Raw genomic sequence first — 21532 nt, forward strand, 5'->3', positions numbered from 1 at the left:
TGGTTGGCTCCAGAGCTCTCTCCAGGGGCCCTTCAGCTGCTTCCTCTGGGGTCTATGGTAACCACAAACAGAAGACCTTTCCTTCCCTCCTTCCTCTTTTTCTCTCTCCCACATCCAAGTACCTGAGCATGTTGCCTGTAACTGTGGCTGGGTTTTGTTCTCTTCTCCTCCCTTCTCCAAGTCCAGCCTCAACTGGATCTTCTCTCAGCGGGGTTACTGCAACTGCTTCAGACCTCACCTCCCCCAGGTCCTGTCAAATCCACCCTCCACCTGCTGATCCCTATCTGAGAGCTCCCAGCGTCCTTGTCCCATAACAGCTTGGCGCTCAGAGGATGCACAAGGGCTTCTCGTGGGTCGACCCTGCCTGCCTGCCTCCCACCCTGTACTCATCTGGAAGCCCCAAGTACCAGCGCGTCTCCAGCACCTACCAAGTTGTTCCGGCCTGGGGTGGATTAACTGGGACCACTCAGGAAGTTACCTCCTACAGAAAGCCCTCCCTGATATCCCCGCCCCCCGCCCCCCCCCCCCCAAGACTATCTACATAACCCTTTAAGCTCCCTTAGCTCCGTGCCTTATCCGTGCTGTTGCTACTCTCTGCTACTGCACGTGGCCACCGCAGTTATGTACACACTTTGGGGAGGAGACTGTGTCATAATCGTCTTTGTAGCCCGGCTCCTAGCCCATCAGCCGTGCCCCTGAAACCTCAAGAACGTCCCTCTGCAGAGGAGCCAGAGCACCCTCCGTGTGTTTTTAACCAAGGTCTAGGGGATCCGGAGCCAGAGGGGGTGACCAAGGAACTTCCATTGCTTTGGCAATCGCAGCCTGCCCTGAGGCCCACGTGGGTAATGGCAGGGGATGCGCAGCGGACGAGAGGTGGCGCTCAGGGTCTGGCGCTCATCTGAGCCCGGGAGCTGCAGGTGGGTGGCCGGGGACTGGGCAGGCGCATGCGCGCCGTCGTCATGACAACGCTTCCGCGGCAGCCTAGGGGTGAAGAGGAGTATGTGGGGCCCGGGGAAGGAGGCCGCGGGGGCCGGGCCTGGGTCCCCCACTCCCGTACCCACTACAACCCCTAATCCGTCCTCGGCCCCCGAGGACGGTAGTGGTAAGAAATCGGATGTCCTTCGGCGAGAGCAGGAGGCGTCTCCGGCCCCAGCGGCAGGGTCGCTGGCACAGCCGGTTCCTCCCAGCGGGCTGCCAGCTGGAGGCGGTGTGGCAGGCGGGCGCCCCTGGGAACCTCAGCTGCGGCCAGAACTTTGGGGCCCCCAAATGTGGGTGGGAAGGGAGCCCCAAGTTCCCCCGATGGGTCTGCCCTTCACACTAGCCATTGTCCTGGAGGAAGGTGTGTCTGTTGCTTTACCCTTATCAGAGTCTCCGGGAAAGTTCTGGGGCCCTTTATTTGTGGAAGTTCCAGAAAGCAGGGCCTAGGTGGGCAAAAGGGCCTTGAGACCGTTCTGACTTGGTATCTATGTCACCTCCGTTTTAAGTATTTCTGCAACCGTGAATGATCTCTAGCAAATTAAGCATAGCCTGCACGTCCCTCCTCTTGCCTCCATTTCCATTTTGGATGTTTGTATTAATGTGCCTATAGATACGGAACTGTGCTAGAAGACTGTATCCTTGAGATGGGCACCGTGCTCTGCTTTTAGCATAAGAGGAAATTTAAGATGGGAGAATTAAGATAACTTGTTCAAAGTCACACAGCTGATCCTGGGCAACCAACCCAGTCTGACTCACTCCCAACCCTTAGATTTTCTGGTATTTGGCTGTTCAGTATAGAAGGGCTTAGGGGACCACCTCCAAAATGAGCCCTTTCTTTAGAAATTTTAAAACGTGCTGCCCGGTGAAAAATATTTGGAATACAAGAAAAATGACATTTGAGTTAGATTCTTTATATTTTCTTGTGTAACTGGTTAGTCTTAGTTTTAGCTTTACAATTTGAAGATGGATTTATTATTCTCCCCTAAGATGAATACAGGAAATAAATTTTTGGTACCATAAAATCCTGACATACAACATGAAAGAGCATAGCAGAAAAATATAGCAGAAAATTTTAAATACTTTAAATCCATGGTCAGGTAATAAGAATTTTCTTTTCCTTTTCCTTTCCTTTTCTTCCTCCTTCCCCCCCTTAAAAAAAAAGATTTTATCTCTTTATTTGCAAGAGAGAGCACAAGCTGAGGAGAGAGACAGAGGGAGGAAACAGACTCCTAGCTGAGCAGGGACCCCAACGTGGGGCTGGACCCCAGGATTGTGACCTGAGCTGCAGACAGATGCTTAACCCACTGAGCCACCCAGGAGCTCTTAAGAATTTTCCTGTAACTTTCTTTAGCTATATTTAGCTTGTAGTCTAAGATTCCTTCCCTCAGAGAAACATGAGTTCTAAGTCGTGAAACTTTTCTTGTGCACATTCTGGGTGTGGGGCAGCCAGCTGAGGGCAGGCTCAGTCTTTGCTTTTTAATACCAAGGAAGGTAGTAGCCAGAAGGGAGAAAAGAAGCCTGGTGGGAGCCCAGCTTCAACAAGTAAATTTGTTACAGATCAATTTGCTGTGTTGTCTGTGGAGAATGCTAAAGTAGCATTTTGTAGCTTGAACTCTATGTGAACCATGGTCACGTAAGTCTGGGAAACGGAATATTTTTATTCTCCCTTCTCTTCAGGCTCAACAATTTGAAGTCTTTGTGCCCTTGAATGTTGTAAATGTCCTGAGAAGTATTATAGAGGTCTGTTTAGCTTTAATTCAGAACTTCCCAAATGTATATGAGAATAAAATCTCTTCTATTTAGAACATGTTTGATCATCTCATGAAAGATTTGTGTTCTGAAGAACACAGTTTGGGAAATATTGTGCTAAAATGTTATTTAGATTCATGGAAATTTCCTAAAATAAGGAAGGGTTTCTTATATACATCAACCCATAAGACAGGAAATTCTGTTGACATTAAAATTTTTCCAAGGCTGACATGGGAAAACTCTATGTTAACTGAAAAGATATAGAACTGTACTGAAATATTCCAATTTAAAAAAAAAAGGCTAATATGTACATAATTGAGAAAAACAATAAGGAGGAAATACCCAGAGACCTTAATTGTAATGGTTCTTTAACATAGGATTGCTGATATTTATTTCCTTTTGATATTGAAATTTCCAACTTGTCTGGAATAAGTGGGTTAGATTAATTTTTTAAAAGCTGATTTAAAAGATGGGGCACCTGGGTGGCTCAGTGGGTTAAAGCCTCTGCTTTCAGCTCGGGTCATGATCCTAGGGTCCTGGGATGGAGCCTCACATGGGGCTCTCTGCTCAGCGGGGAGCCTGCTTCTCCCTCTCTCTCTCTGCCTACTTGTGATCTCTGTCAAATAAATAAATAAAATCTTTAAAACCTGATTTAAAAGAAAACTATTAAGAAAAGTTTAGTGCTTTCATTTTTAATGTAATGTTCCTCATTTTAAATCTTGTTCTGCAAGTTTGTTTAGCAAACTCTTGAGTTCATACAGTACAGAAATCTCAGCAAAGTACATCTCTTGAGATGCAGAAACTCAGAGGCTGGATCCTGAAGACCCCAAGCTGTTGAGTAGTGAGATCTCTGAGCACAGATTTTTATTTTTATTTTTTTGAGAGACCTATACAGGGGCTCCTGGGTGGCTCAGTGGGTTAAGCGTCTGCCTTCGGCTCAGGTCATGATCTCAGGGTCCTGGGATCAAGCCCCGCATCGGGCTCTCTGCTCGGTGGGGAGTTTGCTTTTCCTTCTCTCACTGCCTGCCTCTCTGCCTGCTTGTGATCTCTGTCAAATAAATAATTAAATTCTTAAAAAAAAAAAAAAAGACCTATACAAAAGATAAGACAGAAAACAAAGATAGTGGTAGGTGCTTCTAAGAAGAAGAACAACATCATTTCTACTCCCAGAAGACTTGGGTCTTCCAAAGATCCTTGTAAATTAATATCCAAAACAGTAAGACCATTAAGGAAAGCTTCAGGCATAACAGAGGAAGGAGATTTCAACTCCTGCTTTGTTTCTATCATCTTTATTAAGGACTGAACAGAGAAAAATCAACCTTTACAAAGAGGAAGTGAAAGGCCAGGGTAGGTGAAGAGCTTCTCTGAGTCTGGCCTCAACTCAGTTTTAGGAGGAACCCACAGAGCTGTAGTCAAAGATGCCATCAATGTGCATGTGTAGAGGGTATCCAGGGAGCCTTGGGGACTCACGGATTTTTCAGATCCTTTTTGAGTTTAGATCCTCTGATTAAAATGTTTTTATCTGATTAAAATAAAAAATAAGGGGCGCCTGGGTGGCTCAGTGGGTTAGGCCGCTGCCTTCGGCTCAGGTCATGATCTCAGAGTCCTGGGATCGAGCCCCGCATCGGGCTCTCTGCTCGGCAGGGAGCCTGCTTCCCCCTCTCTCTCTGCCTGCCTCTCTCCCTACTTGTGATCTCTCTGTCAAATAAATAAATAAAATCTTAAAAATAAAAAAATAAAAAAATAAAAAAAAATAAAAAATAAAAAATTTTAAATTTTTATTTTAAATATTTTTATATTTTAATATTTTTAATAATTTTTATTTTTAATAAAATAAAAAATTTTTATTTGACATCCTTTTAAGAAAACGTGAGTCCCCTAACCCAGTGTGGTAGAGTGGAAAGAGGCTTTGGAGTCTGTTTTTTATACTCTACCCTTATTAGCTGTATGATTTTGGACAAAATCTTTAATTTCTCTGAATATCCTTTTCCTCTGCTACCAGGATGTTAGTTCTTCTTTGTGTCACTTACAAGTTAGTGTCTGCCTAGTCTCAGTGAGTGTTTCTATGGCCCTGCTTCTCCAAACAGCATTTTTATTCCCCCTAATTCCTTCTATTTTCTTCCTTTCTCTAGTCTTAATTCTTTTGCCCTTTCTTCCTCACTCCTGACTCTATACATACACATTCTTATCTTTGAAGAAGTGTAATTTTTTGGGAGGGGAATGAGTGGGGACAGGAAAGGTCCTGATATCATTTATATGTGATGAAGAGTAATGCACTTATTTTTCAAAAGCTCCAGAAGTTACTGGCCATCTCCAGGAAACTTACTATAATCTCTGTATGGAAAAGTCCCAGAAAATTAATTCTTTTATATTGCATATACTCCAAGAAGTCGATGAAGAACTCGAAAAGGGGTAAGGAAGACAAATACTTGATTACATAAGTAGTATTCACTGACCTCCTTCTGTATGAAAATCTTGGAATACTGAGTGATTTGTTTAAAGCGATTTGTACATGGCTTTTAAAACAGATCTACCTTTTGATTTAGAACAGTGGCTGATGGACACTGTTAGCTGGTCTTGGAGGTAGCAGAGTACACAAGGAAAAACAGTAGACCAGTGGCCTCCAAGTCTAGCCTTCAGATTTGTCCTGAACTCCTGGGAGCTGGATTTATTTGTGAAAATATTGAAGTCTTTGATGTGATTACCTATCAGGAGGAGTGTGTGTGTGTGTGTGTGTGTGTGTGTGAGAGAGAGAGAGAGAGAGAATAAAATTATATACTATAGAAGTATTTACAAAATCTGTTGAATATTCAGTCGTCTTAAGTTACTTGGTATAAATCTATATTGTGATACATACTTGGTTTCAGTAAATGCTATTCATGATATTACTATTTATATAGGGGGAAAATACTTCTATTTCTTTAGTGGGTTTCTTTTTTGCATTTTAATAGGTCAGAAGGAATCACATTAAATATTGCTGGTAACAGTCGCTTAATGCCAGAAGAAAGAGTAACAGGCAAAGATTTTTGGATTCTTTTCAGAATTTTAAAGAAGAATCCATATATCAATGGTATATGTCTCCTTAAAAATCATTACCTCTTTAATTTTCCTGATTTTAATTATTCAGTATAAGGAATATCAGCCTGTATTCATCCGTGTTCTTCAGGTTTGGATGTTAGATATAACCTCATAAGTGATGTTGGTGCATACTATGCTGCAAGACTGCTTCAGGTATTTTACTACAAAATGTTGTTAGTTCTTTTTGTTTTCTTCCAGGAGTCAGTTAAGAGCCAGTACTTTTTCTTTGAAAGGTACATGGTTTGAGTACCTCAAGTCTGCTAAGTTAATAACCCTTTATTGCAGACTTCTTTGAAGATGCCCATGCTGAAATGCTGCATTGTGGTTGCATTTCATTTAAGAGAGACAGTGGGGTCCAAAAAAAAAAAAAAAAAAAGTGTGGTCCACCAATCAGAGTAGGTCTACTTTAAGAAAAGGCTTTGTTTCAACCTCAGAAGATTGGCAAATATAGGTATGTGTTTGTATTTTCAGTTAAAATGTTTAAAGCAGCATTATCACTATTGTTTAAATTGGCTATTTAAGTTCCTAACTACTTTCCCCAATTGCTAAATATACTTCTAATGAGCTTAAAAATGATCTTAAAATTCTCATGTCCATGAGGGGCACCTGAGTGGCTCAGTCCTTAAGCGTCTGCCTTCAGCTCAGGTCATGATATCCTGTCCTGGATAGAGCCCCACATCGGGCTCCCTGCTTGGCAGGAAGCCTACTTCTCCCTCTCCCTCTCCTCTGCCCTTGTATCCCTTCCCTTGCTGTGTATCCGTTAAATAAATAAATAAAATCTTTAAAAAAAATTTCTCCTATCCATGAGATATGGCACACAGCACAAGGACAGAGTGAAGATTAAGAAGTATGAACTAATTCTCAGCAATTACAAAAATGTTGCAAAAATCACCAAAATGTTCTTAAGTTTTCTTAATTCTGTTTGCAGTGAAACCACCTAGTCTAGCGGCACACACAAAATGCTAGTCTTGCAAAATGTCCAGGGTCCTGACCTTGCACTGTATTTACAACACTTGAAATAAACTGAAAACCCACTTGTGTATTTGTTCTTGGTAGATTCTGGTAACTAGAGCTCCTAAGTCATCTTTTGCAAACTTGTACACTATGGTTAAATAAAGGGCATTCATACTTTGAATAATTGATCAAAATAGAATAGTCTTTTTCTTTCACCTACATTGCAATTATGTTTAAATGAGCATGATGATGCCCACAGCCCACCCCACCCCAATGGTAGCTTTTTGTTGGACTTGGAGATTTTCTGTTACAAAGATTTTCTTTGGAGGTAAATTCTTTTACTTAAATAAAGCAGCGCCTGTATTTTTTTCCTTAATAATTACATATGTAATAGCTTCTTTTCTCTTCTTATTATAGAAGCAACATAAACTCGTTTACTTAAACCTTATGTTTAACGATATTGGGCCAGAAGGTGGAGAATTGATTGCTAAAGCACTACATGTAAGCATTTATATACCTCAAACATTTTCTTTTGGAATTTTAACTTCTGATAGCTTGTAATTAACCAAAATGTTATTGTGAACTCATTATTGTGCAAATATGTATTTTTATTACACTTCATTAAAATGTAATATTACATGAGCATTTTTGAACTCATTTTTAAAAAGCTTTAAGATACTTAGCATACATAAGAACTTACTTTTTCTCCATCAAAATTTACTTTAAGATTTTTGTTCAGTGGGTTTTTGTATATTCAGAATTTCTTGACCATCACTGTTTTTAGAACATTTCATCCCCAAAAGAAACCGTGTGCACATTAGCAATCCTTCTCTATGCTTCTTTCACTCTCCCAGCCCCTGGCAGTCATTAATCTGTGTTCCATCTAATAGATTGCCTATTCTGGACATTTCACATAAATGGGATCTTAAAATATGTGGTCTCCTGTGACTGGCTTAATGCTTTCAAGGTTCATCTGTATTGTAATATACTTGATTCTTATTGCCAAATAATATTCCATTGTTTGGCTATATCCTATTCATCCATCAGTTAAGGACATTTAGGTTTCCACTTTTTGTCTACAATAATGTACTATGAATACTTGCACATTTTTGTATGCATGTTTTCAGTTTTCTTGGGTATATACCTAGAAGTGTAACTTCTAGATCGTTTGGTAACTGTTCAACTGTTTTCCAAACTGTCTTTTTACAAGTCCAACACTGTAGGAGTGTCCTCGTTTCTCTACATCCAGAACTTGTTACTGTCTTCTGGACTTTAGCCATCCTAGTAGATATGCAGAGGTTTTTTGGATTTGATTTGCATTCCCATCATGAATAACGAGGCTTAGCATCTTTTCATATGGCATTGTTTGGAAAAAATGTCTGTTCAAAGCCCATGTCTAGTTGTCTTTTTAAATGCTGATTTTTAACTGCTAGTCTGTATGTTCTGGATATAAGTCTCTTATACATGATCTGCAAATGTTTTCTGTCATTCTGTAGATTGCCTTTTCACTTCCTTCATGGTATCCTCTGAAGCACAAAATTAATTTTGATAAAGTTCAACTTTTTTTCCTTTGTGCTTTTGGTGTTATATCTAAGGCCTTGCCTATCTCAAAATCATTAAGATTTATATTTGCATATTCTAACAGTTTGTTTTTAGCTCCTTTGTTTAGTTCTTTGATCCATTTTGAGTTAATATTTGTATATGGTGTGAGGTAGGAGTCTAACTTCATTCTTTTGCATGTGGATATCCAGTTGTCCCAACACTATTTAAGATTATTTCTCCCCCATTAATTTTCTTGATGCCCTTGTCAAAAATTGATTACAAACAGTTTCTCTACTCTTCATTCTATTCTATTAACCTGTATGTCTGTTCTTATGTCAGTCCCACACAATCTTGATTACTGTAGTCTGTAGTCAGTTTTGAAGTCAAGAAGTGAGTCCTTTTGTTGTTTCAAGATGTGTTGGCTCTTCTGGGTCCTTTGCATTTCCATATGAATTTTAAGACCACTTTATCAATTTCTGCAAGAAAAACAAGGATTTTTTTAAAAAAGATTTTATTTATTTGACAGAAATCACAAGTAGGCAGAGAGAGGAAGAAGCAGGCTCCCCGCCAAGCAGAGAGCCCGATGCTGGGCTCGATCCCAGGACCCTGAGATCATGACCTGGGCCGAAGGCAGAGGCTTTAACCCACTGAGCCACCCAGGTGCCCCCCAAAAACAAGGATTTTGAGAGAGTTGCTTTCAATCTTTAGAAAATTTGGGGAGTACTGTCATCCTAACAGTATTGTCTTCTGATTCATGACGTGGGATGTGTTTTCATTTATTTATATCTTTCATTTCCTTCAACAGTGTTTTGTTTTTAATGTACAGGTCTTGATTTTGCTAAATTTATTCCTAATACTTTATTCTTTTTGATGCTACTATAAATGGGACAGTCTTTTTTTAAAAAATATTTTATTTGACAGATACAACAAGAGAGGGAACACAAGCAGGGGGAGTGGGAGAGGGAAAAGCAAGCTTCCCGCTGAGCAAGGAGCCCCATGCGGGGCTAGATCCCAGGACACGGGGATCATGACCTAAGCCGAAGGCAGATGCTTAACCGACTGAGGCACCCAGGTGCCCCTAAATGGGAGTTTTAATTTCAGTTTTGGAGTGTTCATTGCTAGTGTGTAGAAATACAATTGATTTTTATATATTGGTGGTGTGTCCTGCAGTCTTGCTGAACGCACTAGTTCTAACAACTTTTTTAGGTGGATTCCTTAGGATTTTCCATATATAATATCCTGTTATATGCAGACATAGTTTTCTTCTCCAATGTGGGTGCCTTTTTTTCTTTTCCTTGCCTAACTGCCTCATCTAGAACCTGCAGTACTCTGTTAAATGGCATTATTAACAGTGGACCTCCTTGCCTTCTTCCTGTTCTTAAGGGGTTTCAGTTATTTGCAGTTATGTCCTCTACTATTTATTAGGACACTGAAATGTCTAATTTTCTTTGTGAAAGAATTATCAAGAGTGGAATGAGAGGAGTTAAACTTTGCAAGTGTCTGAGGAATTACATTCCTTTAAAAGTGATACAGGGAGAATATAAAGTGATTGCTTAATGGGTATAGGGTCTTCTTTGTTGGGGGTGGGGGGGGTGAAGTGTTTTCGAAACTAGCTAGGTGATGGTCCTTGAACATTGTGAACTTATACATTGTGAACTTATTAAGAACATAACATTGTGAACTTATTAAAAACCAGTGAATTGTATACTTTAAAATGGTTTACTTTGGGTTATGTGAATTTCACCTCAAAAAAAAAAGTGGTATAATTTTCTTAAAAACGAATCTATAGATTTCTCAATGAAAGGAAAACTTATAAAATCTGCTTCATTTACTGGGCATCTGTTTCCTGGGCATTCTTTCCGGTAAAAAATTAAACCAGATTTTTATCTTATTGGGAAACTAAATGTTATTTTTAAGGAATATCCTATTCTATCTCCATGAAACCATGAAAACTTGAGTCTGCAAATAGTAAAAGTCTGCTAACTGATGTTATCAAGAAAAAATTTTGTGGAATACAAATTTAATGAAGTTTTGATTCTTTTTCTTTTCAGAAGAATACAACTCTGAAATACCTAAGAATGACTGGAAACAAGATTGAAAATAAAGGTGGAATGTTTTTTGCTGCAATGCTACAAATTAATTCATCTTTAGAAAAATTAGATTTGGGTGACTGTGACCTGGTAAGTAAAATGGTTGAGAAAAATCACCCACGTACTGCATCGATCTCCTTGGAAATAGGATAAGGAATTGTTGAAGAGATCAGCTAAATGAGAGTCTTATGACTTTTAAGCTTGTCCCTAATATCTAATATCAGGGAAAAAAATTTTTTTTGTTTTGCTTTGCTTTTACTATTAGGCATATCAGTGTTATTAATAAGATTGTATTAAATAATACTATAGAGGAATAACTAGAATAAAATTCTTCCCAAGCTTCTATCTATAACCCTTCCTAACTTATACAGGATTTTTTGAGGGAAAAAAAATTTTTTAATTGAAAAAACGCTACTTCATTAGAAAGCCTATATTCTAGTTGGGAAAATATCAAAGAGAAAATTGCTACAAAGATAGCTAAGTACTCTGTCTGGTAGGAGGTAATCTGCATGATAGCATGGTTGCCTAGTATCTGAGGAACTACCTTGGAGAGGGTCCATGGCAGAACATCCCAGGCAGGGGTCCAGCACACACAGACTCTAAGATAGTGCTACCCTTATGGTATGGGTAGCACAGCTATTACAGATAGAGGTAATTTTACTGCTCATGTATTTATTTTTACAGATGCTCTATTTTGAGGAATTAGTTTTCCATTTATGGTAGTGATAGAACTTTAAAGTGGGAAAAGTGAGTTGACTTAATAGAAAACTATTAAGTAAACAGTAAAACTGATATTATAATATGGCAAAAATCATGAGTGGTACATGAATAATGAAAGGCTGAGTCTGGCAGGTTTTAAGAACTGAAAAGCCAGAGTGGCTAGTCAGAGTATCTCAAAGTGTGGGTGAGAGGTGTGCAGAGGCCAGATCAAGCAGTGCTGTATGGGTTAGGGGTCAAGGCCAGGGGAAAAGGGGATTGGGTTCAAAATACATCTCATAAGGCTTTGAGTGGTGATGTGATTTGATTTGTCCTTTAAAAAAAAGATCACTCTGGGGTGCCTGGGTGGCTCAGTGGGTTAAAGCCTCTGCCTTCAGCTCAGGTCATGATCCCGGGGTCCTGGGATCGAGCCCCGCATCGGGCTCTCTGCTCAGCATGGAGCCTGCTTCCTCCTCTCTCTCTGCCTGCCTCTCTGCCTGCTTGTGATCTCTGTCAAAAAAAAAAAAAAAAAAAAAATCACTCTGGTTTCTGTGGGGAATTAGAGGGTAGCAAGAAGCTCACTGACCACTTAAAGTTATGGTCCAGGTGGGTTAAAAGGACTGGGGTGGGTGATGGCACACAGATGGGTTAATCTGAGACTTCTTTTAGAGACAATCTCTAAGACTTACTGATTATTTGGATGGGAGGGTAAGTAGACTGGTGAAGAGGAGGCCCAGGTTTCCTAGTGTTAAAGCTGGGGGTGTGTGGTGATGTCCAACACAGAAATCAGGGAGAATTAGGCCCTTCCAATAAGGTATTTCCACTGCACACACACTGAAAGTAAGGAGTATGCACATAAATGAATGCCTTCACAAGGTCTGTTCTAAGTAGTGTAGAACCCTAGCTGGGATCTGCATGTGTGTCTGGGTATCCGAGGTCGGAAACACACAGAAACTTGAGGACTCAGGAGCAAAGCTAGAGGTGAATGTCCTAAGAAACAGATACTGAAACTTTAAGAAACTCCCTGTGCGTGTTACAGATTTTAGGGCAGGGAGCAAAGAACATAGTAACAATTTACTTCTGAGTTTGATCAAACTATAATTCAGGCTTTATAGTTCTGACCGATAAACAAAATCTTAAAATACAGTTTATTTCTCTGAATCTAGATTACTGATTTTGAAATAGGGAGATTATATACTTTGTCAGCTCCTTAACGAATTTACTGTTTCTAGGGAATGCAAAGTGTGATAGCATTTGCTACAGTCCTAACGCAAAACCAAACAATTAAGGGAATAAACCTAAACCGACCTATACTGTATGGTGAGCAGGTATGTATTCAAAGTGATGACAGCTAATATTACATGTGAAAAAAACGAAGGTACTATTTATTGAAGGTTATTTCAAGGTTCATATTTTTAGAATTTACTGTATTTACAAAGAACTTATTTGAAGAAAAACTGAGTTAAATTATGATTTTAGATGTTGTTTATTTAAGCAGTAAACAGGTCTTTTTTCTTTCTTGTAAACTCAGATTAACAGTGAGTAAACCTGTAAAGAGGCAGAGTAGTCAAGATGAAAACAATGATTAAAGTTTTAAAGGCTGTGAATTTTGTTGTTATATTACTATCACTAAACTGCTTTGAAATCATGAGTAACAATGGCAGAATGTGTGTGAAGAGCAGCCTGGGAAGTCTGGACTTGATCCTATAGGTAAGCCGCAAGCTGGAGACAAGATGATGAGTAAAAACACGGTAGTTGCTTTCAAGGCTCCTCCGTGTTCTTTAACATTCTTTTAGAAGTGGCAGACAAGGTTCTCAGATTGAGGACATGAGATTTGAAGGCTAAATCAAAATGTTCTGATTAAAGCCTTGAGGAAATAAGTATGTTAAACTATGTGAAATCACATTAGAAACACCATTCCTCTTTTAAGTGTGTTGAGTGGTGTCATTATTCCCAAATCCGAGAAGAGTGAACAAAAGCCCAAGGGCTTTCTCAGGTGCAGGCCGCTGCTCTTAGCCCAGTCCTTCTAGCAGTCAGCTAAACTCCAGGCTGCTTTCTTCTCCTCTCCAAGGCAGCCACTCTCTGTCCCTCTGAGTCCTAGTCTCTTCAGTGGCTGTGGAGTAGAGTCCTGGGCTTCTTCATACTTTGCTGTTCCCAAACATAAGCCTGCAAACCTATTCCATTTCACTATCTGGGGAGCATGGAAAGATACTGATGCCAGGTGCCATCCTAAGCAAACTGTCAAAGTTGATAAATGATCTAAAAACACTATTTCTGATTTTTAGTTCCCTTCCTTAATAAGGGTGGTCCCTCAGCCAAATTTCTTGATCTAAAAAAAAACCAAAAAACAAAAAACACAATCAAAGCATAAAACACAAACATGTATCCTATCCCGTTCCAGGCACCATGCAGATCAACACTGGACCGGCTACGTGGTCAGTTTGCATTTGTTAAGATCCCAAACTATAGCTCCCTTTGGGCCTTTTTCAGTGTCAGCAATAATTTAAATAAATCAGATACAGGATTATAGACTACTGAACAATAAAAAATGCTTTATAGTGTTCTATAGATCAGTTATTTTATGCCAGGGACTTTTTTGTTAATTGTGAGGGAAGTATAATTTTACCTACCTTACAGATAAGAAAACAGACTTAGCTAGATGAAATCATTTGCCCAAAGTCAGGCAGCTAGTATACAGCTAGTATCTGGACAGTTTTCTCATAAAGCTCATATACTTTTATTACAAAACTCATGTACTATCTGCTACTGCTACATGATTTAACTTTTGTAGTTTTTCTCAGTTATTATGTAGAAGTACATAATTTGAGCATACAGAGATATCCATGTTCATGATCAGCATTCCCAGTGACTGTAAAACTTACAAATACAGCAATCTAGGGATACCTGGGTGGCTCAGTCGGTTAAACATCAGACTCCTGATCTCAGCTAAGGTCTTAATCTCAGGGTCATCAGTTCAAGCCCTGCGTTGGGCTCCTTGCTGGGCATGGAGCTTACTTAAAAAGAAAAAAAGCAGGGGTGCCTGGGTGGCTCAGTGGGTTAAGCCTCTGCCTTTGGCTCAGGTCATGATCCCAGGGTGCTGGGATTGAGCCCCGAATTGGGCTCTCTGCTCAGCAGGGAGTCTGCTTCCTCCTCTCTCTCTGCCTGCCTCTCTGCCTACTTGTGATCTCTCTGTCCAATAAATAAATAAAATCTTTAAAAAAAAAAGAAAAAAAAAGAAAAAAAGCCGCAATCAAGTAAGAGGACTTCTTACCATAAAATACTGACCCATTCATTTTAAGACCTGCTTTGACTTTGTTAAAAAAAAAAGTGCTTGGTATTCAAATCCTCATTGATGTTATATACTTTTTGCCTGGAAGGAGCTAGAGTTTGGAATTAAAAGTAAGTCTTCCAGTGACTGGAAATGTATTTAGAGATTTGGGATGATTTTAAAAAGGAAGAATTTAAAAAAAAAAAAAAAAAAGGAAGAATTGGATATCAAAGGTCTCAGTGTATTTTTAAAATAGAACCAACATTGAGAAATGGCTTTGTATTTTATCCATAAAGAGTGGAGATCAAGAGTAAAGTTCAGGAACATACGGGTATAAGAAACATCTGGAGATTCTTGAAAGGACAACAGTAAGGGAGCTTAATATGTGCAATATATCATGGGGCCAATCACCCCCGCCCAACCCACCTTCTGGAGTGATTGTTTAGAACGGACTTTTTAAAACCAGCGTATTTACATCACTTAGTCACTGTACTTTCCAAATGCCTGCTGCTGGTTTTTAAAATGATAAAGTATCACTTGTGGCAAAAGTGATTTTTCTTAAAAACCAAGCCAAAGCAAATACAAATTATAGGCTAATAGTCTCAACTGGTATCTTTTTAAAAAGCTAATTTAAGGGGCACCTGAGTGGCTCAGTGGGTTAAAGCCTCTGCCTAGGCTCAGGTCATGATCCCAGGGTCCTGAGATCGAGCCCCACATCGGGCTCTCTGTTCCGCAGGGAGCCTGCTTCCTCCTCTCTCTCTGCCTGCCTCTCTGCCTACTTGTGATCTCTGTCTGTCAAATAAATCAATAAAATCTTTAAAAAAAAAAAAAAGCTAATTTAAGTAACTTAGCATATATTTGGTACAGCATCAAATGTACAGCTTCAAAACTGTATTTTAGAATAAGGTTTTACCTATTTTTAGGAAGAATCCACAGTTCATCTAGGCCACATGTTGAAAGAAAATCACTGCCTTGTTGAACTACAGGTGTGTAAGCATAATATAAAAAACTGTGGTATGAAACAGTTATGTGACGCACTGTATCTGAACAGAAGCCTACGCTACCTTGATGTCAGCTGGTAAGTGATAATACATTATAAGTCCTGGGAATAATCTATGTAAATATTCATGATACCGAGGCTACACTGTTAAGACAGTAATTCCAAAGATCAGAAGATACAACCATTGTTGTCAACTTTTTGTACTAAGCTTTAGTATTTAGTTTATATTGATTATTTTATCTCAACAATGTGAATGGAGCATTTAATCATGAGTAAACCAGAATGGAGCAACATTTTATAGCAAATTTTCATTAACTTTTTTGGAAACTGAGTGATTAAAATCTTTTACTAAACTAGAAAAATAATGTTCTATACAACAATTCTGAGGCATGTTAATCTCTGTGAATAAAAGAATACTTCATATTTTCAAATGTAACCATGTATTCTTCCCTTCCAGCAATAAAATAACTTGTGATGGAATGGTGTGTTTGGCTGATGTACTGAAAAGCAATACTATCCTGGAAGTACTAGATCTTTCTTTTAACAGAATAGAAAATGCAGGAGCAAAGCATCTCAGTGAAACTCTTGCTTCACACAACAGGAGTCTTAGAGCGTTAGTATGGTTTTGTATTTAATCAAGAGAAAAACTTAAACTTTTAAAATACTAATATCAAGGGGCACTTGGGTGGCTCAGTGGGTTAAAGCCTCTGCCTTCGGCTCAGGTCGTGATCCCAGGGTCCTGGGATGGAGGCCCGCATCCGGCTCTCTGCTCAGTAGGGAGCCTGCTTCCTCTCTCTCTGCCTGCCTCTCTGCCTACTTGTGATCTCTGTCAAATAAATCAATCTTAAAAACAAAACAAAACAAAAAAAACTAACATTAATCCCCTTAAAACCCAAGATTCATGATGAAATATGAAAAATTTCTAAGCTGACATATTAAACATTTCAATTTTTTTCAAAAGTAATGTCTATTAAAAATTAGATTGATTCTAGGGGCGCCTGGGTGGCTCAGTGGGTTAAAGCCTCTGCCTTCAGCTCAGGTCATGATCCCAGGGTCCTGGGACTGAGCCCCACATTGGGCGCTCTGCTCAGCAGGGAGCCTGCTTCCTCCTCTCTCTGACTGCCTCTCTGCCTACTTGTAATCTCTGTCAGATAAATAAAATCTTTAAAAAAAATTAGATTGATTCTAGTTATGATTGCTTAAGATGGAGAAAATTCTTACTGCCTACTGTATTTATCCTGAATTCTATAGAAAAATCATTAATATGATCAAGACAAAAAATAATCAAAATATTACTGGAGGACTCTATCCTGAAGGGTGTATTTGTAACCCACCACAAACATTTACTGAATAATAACAGACTATTGGTTTCTAAAATGTAGGTAACTCTACTAGGTACATGAAGCATCCACTTAAAAAATGAAGTTTCTTGGGTTTTAGTTCGCATTATTTTTTTTTAAGATTTTTATTTATTTATTTGACAGAGATCACAAGTAGGCAGGGGGGGGGGGGAAGCAGGCTCCCTGCTGAGCAGAGAGCCTGCTGCGGGGCTCGATCCCAAGACCCTGGGATCATGACCTGAGCCGAAGGCAGAGGCTTGAACCCACTGAGCCACCCAGGCGCCCCAGTTAGCATTATTCTTAAGTATCTTTACTTCCCAAGATTTTACACAATAAAATATTTACAAAATAAAATAAATGTTGTTGGCTAACTTATGCATCTTCTTTGTGGAAGTATGTATTGGTTTCCAGGGTTATTACTTCTTGTTTCTGATAGGCTGTCAGTAGTCAGCAACAACATACAGGGAGAAGGACTGGTTGCACTTTCACAGTCAATGAAAACAAATCCCACACTCTCGAATGTTTACATTTGGGGAAACCAATTTGATGAGGCTACATGTGTGGTAAGTTTTTTTTTTTCTTCCTTCACTAAAGGCTTTTCCTGGCGTCTTCTCTATAGTGTCAGGCATTTACAGGTGGCCTTGGAAATGATTCCAAAATGTAGTAAGACACTTCAGTTTTGATAAATTTTAACATAAGTCCTAAAAACTAAGCACTGGAAAGTTTTGTGGTTTAAATAGAAGGCAACGAATACCACATATTAATATAGAGATCACTGAATTATACAATCCCAATTCCTCTAAAAAAATTTTAAAAACCAGAACTATTGATTTATTCTAAATTTGATGTAGCACAATCTCTAGTCTGCTGCCCAGTAATTAAACCAAGACATGGAATTTGGAGACCTAGTCTTTTATGTTGCTTTTAGGTTGCTTATGTAAACACAGCCCTTGATACCACTTGCAAAACAAAAAGCATTTTAACAAATAGTTTTTATTTGGAAAGAATGAAGATGCTAAAATTCTCAATTTGCAAAAAGACTATCCAAAATTCCACCTCCAAAAAGAGTAATAAAATATACTATTTAAACCCTTGATTTCAGAAAAAGATCATATTCTACACACTAGAATGAGTTTGGAATAATAAGCCTAAGCAGAAAACAGCTAAAATTTTAAATTTTTTACTATCTATATATCTTTCTCTATACTCACAATCTTATTAACCAACCATTTTAACATGTGTGTATGACACCCTTAACAAAGATACCAATGATCCTTAAGTGATATACAAAGAAAATTCTACAATGAAGATAGAATTAGGCTACAGCCAGGTCAGCATCTGATACTACAGAAATTGTCTTAGCCTCAATCTATAAATTAGCTTCAGGGAGTTCATGAACTCCATACAGCTGTATGCCAAAATCTGGTTGCTTATTTTTCTGTGAAATGGGTCCCTGGCTATCATCAGATTTTCAAGGCATACACAATTCCCTCCTCCCTCATTTCCAAACCCCTGTAGGACTTGAAAATTTTGACAATGAGACCTTTGGCCCACAAAATCTGTAATACAGAGAACTGTTAATTCTGGGAGCCATAAAACAAAATACTTCAAAACTTAGAAGTAACTTTTTCAAGATTATAATTATGTGAAATTAAGTGAATAAAAATTATATGTAAAAAATACTAAAATTTAGTATTTACTCAGAATATTTTAAACTGAAAATCAGCACAGCTAATCTGAAAATTGCAATTAGCTTATTCATTTTATGGAAATTAAACAATTTCTTAATGACAGGTTTCTCTTTTCTTAAAAATCATAGGCTTATTCAGACTTAATTCAAATGGGCCGTCTAAAACCAGACAATACAGATGTGGAGCCATTTGTGGTCGATGGACATGTGTATCTTGCAGAAGTCTCCAATGGCCTTAAAAAGCATTACTACTGGAGACCAACTTACGGAGAAGCTTGCACAAACTCACCTAATGCAGGTTTTACTCTTGTACCAGTAGGTGGACATCTATGAAAAACAAGCTCTGAAATTTTCACATTATTTGTCTTATGTTAATATTTTATTGCCTATTAAATTCTTATAGAACATCTTACCTTTTATACATTTGAAAAAAATTATTATATTAAAATGACTTTGTATAACTGTCCACTGTGGAAAAACAGTATCATTGTTTAAAAAAAAATTTTACAGGAGAGGGAAGATGGCAGAGTAGGAGAATCCTAAATTCACCGTCTCCCTATACCCCAGCCACACATGGTGGCAACTGCTGCATGTACTGCTACTCACTCTGAAAACTACCTGACGGGTGGCAGAACAGATCACCCACAGCTAGGTGTAGATCATCCACAGCTAGGTGTAGCAAGGTCACATCAAAAGTGTAGGAGGTACAGAGCTGCCATCTGCCATCGGTAATGAAACTCCTGGAGTGACCACTCACAAAGGTGAGGGACATTACAGGCGAGGAGGAGCGACCCCACAATGGACACCCTTGGCCCTGAGGACTTGCACTAGAAGACCAGTCTCCATAATGTCTGGTTTTGAAAATCAGTGTGGCTTAACTCCAGAAGAGCTGGAGGGCTGCAGGAAACCAAGTCTTTAAAAGCCAACACATTAAATAACTTGGCCCAAGACACAGCATAGAAGCAGCAGTTTGAAAAGTGCCTGGGGTATATCTAAGAGAGATTTCTCAACTAGTTTTAGGATGTGTACAGGAGGGGCAGGAATCTATAGGAAATAAACAGGAGCTTTCCCTGGGCTTGAAAGTGCTAGTGGGTGCCATTTTTCTTGTCCTCTCCCAGGCTAGACAGTCAGACACTTGTAGAAGCCAGTTCTGACCTTCTCCCCCTACCTTGCTAGCAACTGTGTGCCCTGCCCTTCCAACCTGCCCACTGTGGTAGGCACCCCTCTACAGCATCTCCTGCCCTGGGGAGTGGGGAGCTAACCCCATATACCAGTGCACATGCAGATGCTGTAGCCATGCTTCTCAGCTGCCTCTAGAGGGAGCAAGCCCTACTCCTCAGTGTGTCTGCAGCAGTCACACTCTCATTCCAGACAGCACTGGGCTGCAACCAGGTCTCACAGTCACCCACACAGGAAACAAGCGCTGCCTACCAGTGAGCCCAGAGCAGGCAACACGGACCACCGCAGACAGGCTGAGTGCTGGCCCAGTCTGCATGATGTAAAGATGACTAGGGCTTATTAGCCAGCTGTGCAGCAGACAAGCCCTGCCCACCAGTGTGCCCTCAACACTACAGGATGATCACTGTAGGCGGTAGGGCAGAGGGCTAGCATCATCCACCAGCACGCCAGCATCCGTCATAGCTCAACCTCAACAAATTCTGGTGACCAGAGAGGGCCATATTGCAGGTAACTACAGGACACGTTCCACACAAGGCCACTACTTTCAAGACCAAGAGAAGCAGCTGACTTAAGTAATTCATAGAAACACAAAATGAGACACAGGAATACTTTCCAAATGAAAGAAGGCAAAACCACAGAAAAAGAGATCAGTAATATGCCTGATAGAGTTCAAGGTAATGGTCAGAAAGATACTCACCAGACTTGAGAGAAGAGTGGCTGAACTCAGAACTAGTCAGAGGTGAAGAATGTAGTAACTAACATAAAAAATGGGCTAGAGGAAATCAGTGGATTAGAAGATACAGAAGAATCAATCAGTGATCTGGAAGACAGGGTAATGGAAAACATTCAAGCTGAACAGTAAAAATAAAAAGTGAGAATAAGTTAAAGTATCTCTGTGACTTATCAAGTGTATGAACATTTGCATTATGGGATCCCAGAAAGAGATGAGAGAAGGGGGACAGAAAGCTTATTTGAAGAAATAACAGCTGAAAACTTCCTTAATCTGGGAGGAAACTGATCTCTAGGTACAAGAAGCAAGAAGAGTCTTAAGATGAACCCAGGGAGGTCCACACCAAGATACATAACTAAAATGACAAAAATTAAAGAGAAAGTCCAACAGTTACATATATACATGGGAAACCCCATAAGGCTCATTTTCAGCAGGACTCTATAGACCAGAAGGGCATGGCATCATTAAAGCGCTGAAAGAAAAAAGCAAAACAAAACCTCTGCAACCAAGAATACTTTATCCAGCAAGATTATCACTCAGAATCGAAGGGGAAAGTGTGTCCCAGACAAAAAAAAGTTAAAGGAGTTCATCACCTCTAAACTAGCTTTACAAGAAATGTTAAAGGAGATTCTTTAAGTGGAAAGAAAAGGCCACAGTGGAAGAAAATTAGGAGAAAATTTCACAGTAAAAGCAAACATATAGTTAAGGTAGTAGATCAATCACTTAGAAACCTAGTAAGGAGGTTAAAATAAAAGTAGTAAAATCAATTTTATCTATAAAAACTAGTCAGGGGATACACAAAAAGAGGTAAAATATGACCTCATATACCTAAAACATGGAGGGGGGAATAAAACTTCAGTGCTCTTAGAGAACTTAAGAGACCATGATCTCAATATAGACTGCTATTACACAGGGTGTTATATATGAACCCCAGGGTAACAACAAAGTAAAAACCTCTAACAGATACACAAGAAGAGAAAGGAATTCAAGCAGGACACTAAAGAAAACCATCAATCACAAGGGAAGAGAAAATTACAGAAACAACCAGTAAACAACAAAATGCTAGTGTACATACCTATCAATAATTACTTTAAATGTAAATGGACTGGGGTGCCTGGATGGCTCAGTCATTAGGCATCTGCCCTTGGCTCAGGTCATGATCCCAGAGTCCTGGGATCCAACCCCTCACAGGGCTCCCTGCTCAGTGGGGAGCCTGCTTTCTCCCTCTCCCTGTGCCT

General features: G+C 39.5%; 2 protein-coding genes across 3 annotated transcripts in view; one reads left to right on the forward strand and one right to left on the reverse strand.

Annotated features, from left to right (window-relative positions):
* Positions 1-999: 999 nt before the first annotated feature.
* On the forward strand, positions 1000-21049 carry LOC111147282 (leucine rich repeat containing 34). The gene is made up of 11 exons (XM_022503236.1): positions 1000-1102; positions 5019-5139; positions 5679-5797; positions 5894-5958; positions 7177-7260; positions 10353-10481; positions 12320-12415; positions 15279-15433; positions 15813-15968; positions 17132-17258; positions 18515-21049. The coding sequence occupies exons 1-11, from the start codon at positions 1000-1002 to the stop codon at positions 18716-18718; spliced, it is 1359 nt and encodes a 452-aa protein (XP_022358944.1). The 3' UTR covers positions 18719-21049.
* Positions 8506-21532, reverse strand: part of LOC111147265 (myoneurin) — a 39580-nt gene continuing 26553 nt past the window's right edge. For both annotated transcript variants that reach the window (XR_002640610.1, XR_002640609.1), the window contains exon 10: positions 8506-8777. The gene's annotated coding sequence lies outside the window, so the exon portion shown is untranslated. The remainder of the gene's footprint in view (positions 8778-21532) is intronic.

The sequence above is a fragment of the Enhydra lutris genome, unplaced genomic scaffold, assembly GCF_002288905.1.
Source record: "Enhydra lutris kenyoni isolate GAN:26980312 unplaced genomic scaffold, ASM228890v2 scaffoldscaffold2, whole genome shotgun sequence".
NCBI classification, from domain to species: Eukaryota; Metazoa; Chordata; class Mammalia; order Carnivora; family Mustelidae; genus Enhydra; species Enhydra lutris.